The following is a 1908-nucleotide window of genomic DNA, read 5'->3' as shown; positions in this document are numbered from 1 at the left end:
ATCATAGTACAACCCATTTACCTCAGGTATTGAGACTGTGTAGGCAGGATTATGAGATTTTTGCTCCACTATGTAGGGCCCTGGTAGATTAGGGGATAATGCTAGATTGGTTTGGGTTTTTTCCTTTCTTTTGATTGCGTCCTTAGTGTGTCTGTGCCCTTTGAACTGGTACCAGAGCATTCTCCTCGTAGCCGCAGATTGACTATGATATTCGAGTCTGTGTCAATACCATAATCCTGTAGCGTGTGGTTATCTTGTAGGTTGTGTCCTGAGTAAAGCAGGTTTTTGCATGCTTGCTAGTATGCTTAAGTGTGTCTGGATTTTGCGTCTTAAATCTTGGATCCATCACCCTCTTGTGATTCTCCTGTAGATACTCTTTCCTTCTGGAGATTTTATGAAGATTTGGATCAGATCCAAGTCAGGATTGAATGGATCTCCCTGGTGTAGGGGTCGTTCTAGCATTTTCTCTGTAGCCCCAATAGCACCATAGAGCTTCGGAATCTGCCTGCGCCGTGATATCGTAAGAAGTAGCTTGCAGAGATCATCTTCTGGAAACTCAGCCACATTGCCGAAAGTAGCTACTAGCTGCAGGAATGCTTGTACCTCCAAGGATTTGGCGTTATTGGCGGGATTCACATCAACATCGATCCCTGACTTCCACTCATTGGCGATAACCCTCACCTGCTCCTTAGTTCTCAGAGACACAACGGGCCGCTCGACTTCCATTGTAGAGTCTGCCAGGAGGGGAAGAATCGATTCTAGCAACAAAGAACAGGCTCGTCTCTGGTGCCCGAGACCCGAGTCCTTCTTCTCTGTTTTCCCGTTACCCTTGTCATACAAACCCTTGAGAGCTTGTGAAACCAGCCACGTGGGATCAATGACACTCTCTAGCGCTGACGACAGCTCGACCCTGAGTGTTGAAACGACTTTTCTGCATTCCATGATGAATCTCCAGAGACCCTCGACGTCCATTGTCTCACAGAGGAGCTTGTCGGCTGGATCAAGCCCTTTGGGGGCAGTGGCACATATTCGTTGGTTAGGGCATCCCTCACAAGCGTCAAATTTTCCTGATGTTTATGCCTTCGGCCTTGGACAATGTTCGTTGGCATTCTCTGGAATTTCTCCCACGGGTAGGGGCTCTCCATTAGCAAACTTGGGAACCATGCCAACCTCCATAGCGTGTGTTTACAAAGTGTCTCTGCTAAGGTTTCAAGCTTCCATTTGGTTTAAATGTTGTATCACTGTGTTTTCAAATTCATTTGACCGTTTCCGCATGCTTCAACCTCTGACTGCAATGCCCTCGTGGCTTAGTCCTGTGAACTTGCCCACAGTGTATACTTCCACGTTTCGGCTTTGCTCATTACCATAACCCATGTCTGTTGTCTAAATATGTCACCATACCTTTGTATGTCCACTGGAACACATTATGGCTCCATATCGTACCTATTCAAAATGCATTATGGTTTGATTGCTGTGCCCATTGAAATACATCATGGTCTCATTGCATGGCCTCGTGCCCATTGAACTCATCATGACTCCATCTCATATCCATTCAAACACATTATGCCACCGAAACACATCATAATACCATTTAATAATGTTTGTTTCGTTGCATTATTTGCATGCCATCACATCATTTGTAACCTTACACTCCATTGTATCATTTTGTGTCATGCGCTTTGGTTATGTCTTATCGAAATTCATTATGATTTATATCATTTCATAATATGTGATTTTCAATGTTTGTAATTTAATTTTAAAATAACCCTAACATGGTCATATTTAAAATTAAATTTATGATATTAACTTTTGGTATGGTTTTGTAGGTCTAGGGCTTGACTATTGGGCCTTCTATTTCTAATCCATTTGCTTTAAGAAAATGCCTAGGGTTAATATGATGTGTATATG

The 1908-nt window shown here is 43.2% G+C and overlaps 1 protein-coding gene across 1 annotated transcript; it reads right to left on the bottom strand.

Annotated features, from left to right (window-relative positions):
• Window positions 1–345: 345 nt before the first annotated feature.
• Window positions 346–972, bottom strand: LOC149257543 (FRIGIDA-like protein 3). The gene has a single exon (XM_089379613.1). The coding sequence runs from the start codon at window positions 970–972 to the stop codon at window positions 346–348; it is 627 nt and encodes a 208-aa protein (XP_089235739.1).
• Between the last annotated feature and the right edge of the window lie 936 nt (window positions 973–1908).

The sequence above is a fragment of the Pinus tabuliformis genome, chromosome 6 (genome assembly GCF_031772625.1).
Source record: "Pinus tabuliformis cultivar Carrire ecotype Pingquan chromosome 6, CPIR1, whole genome shotgun sequence".
NCBI lineage: Eukaryota > Viridiplantae > Streptophyta > Pinopsida > Pinales > Pinaceae > Pinus > Pinus tabuliformis.
The sequence above is the reverse complement of the archived record's forward strand: the minus strand, read 5'-3'. Positions and strand labels throughout refer to the sequence as shown.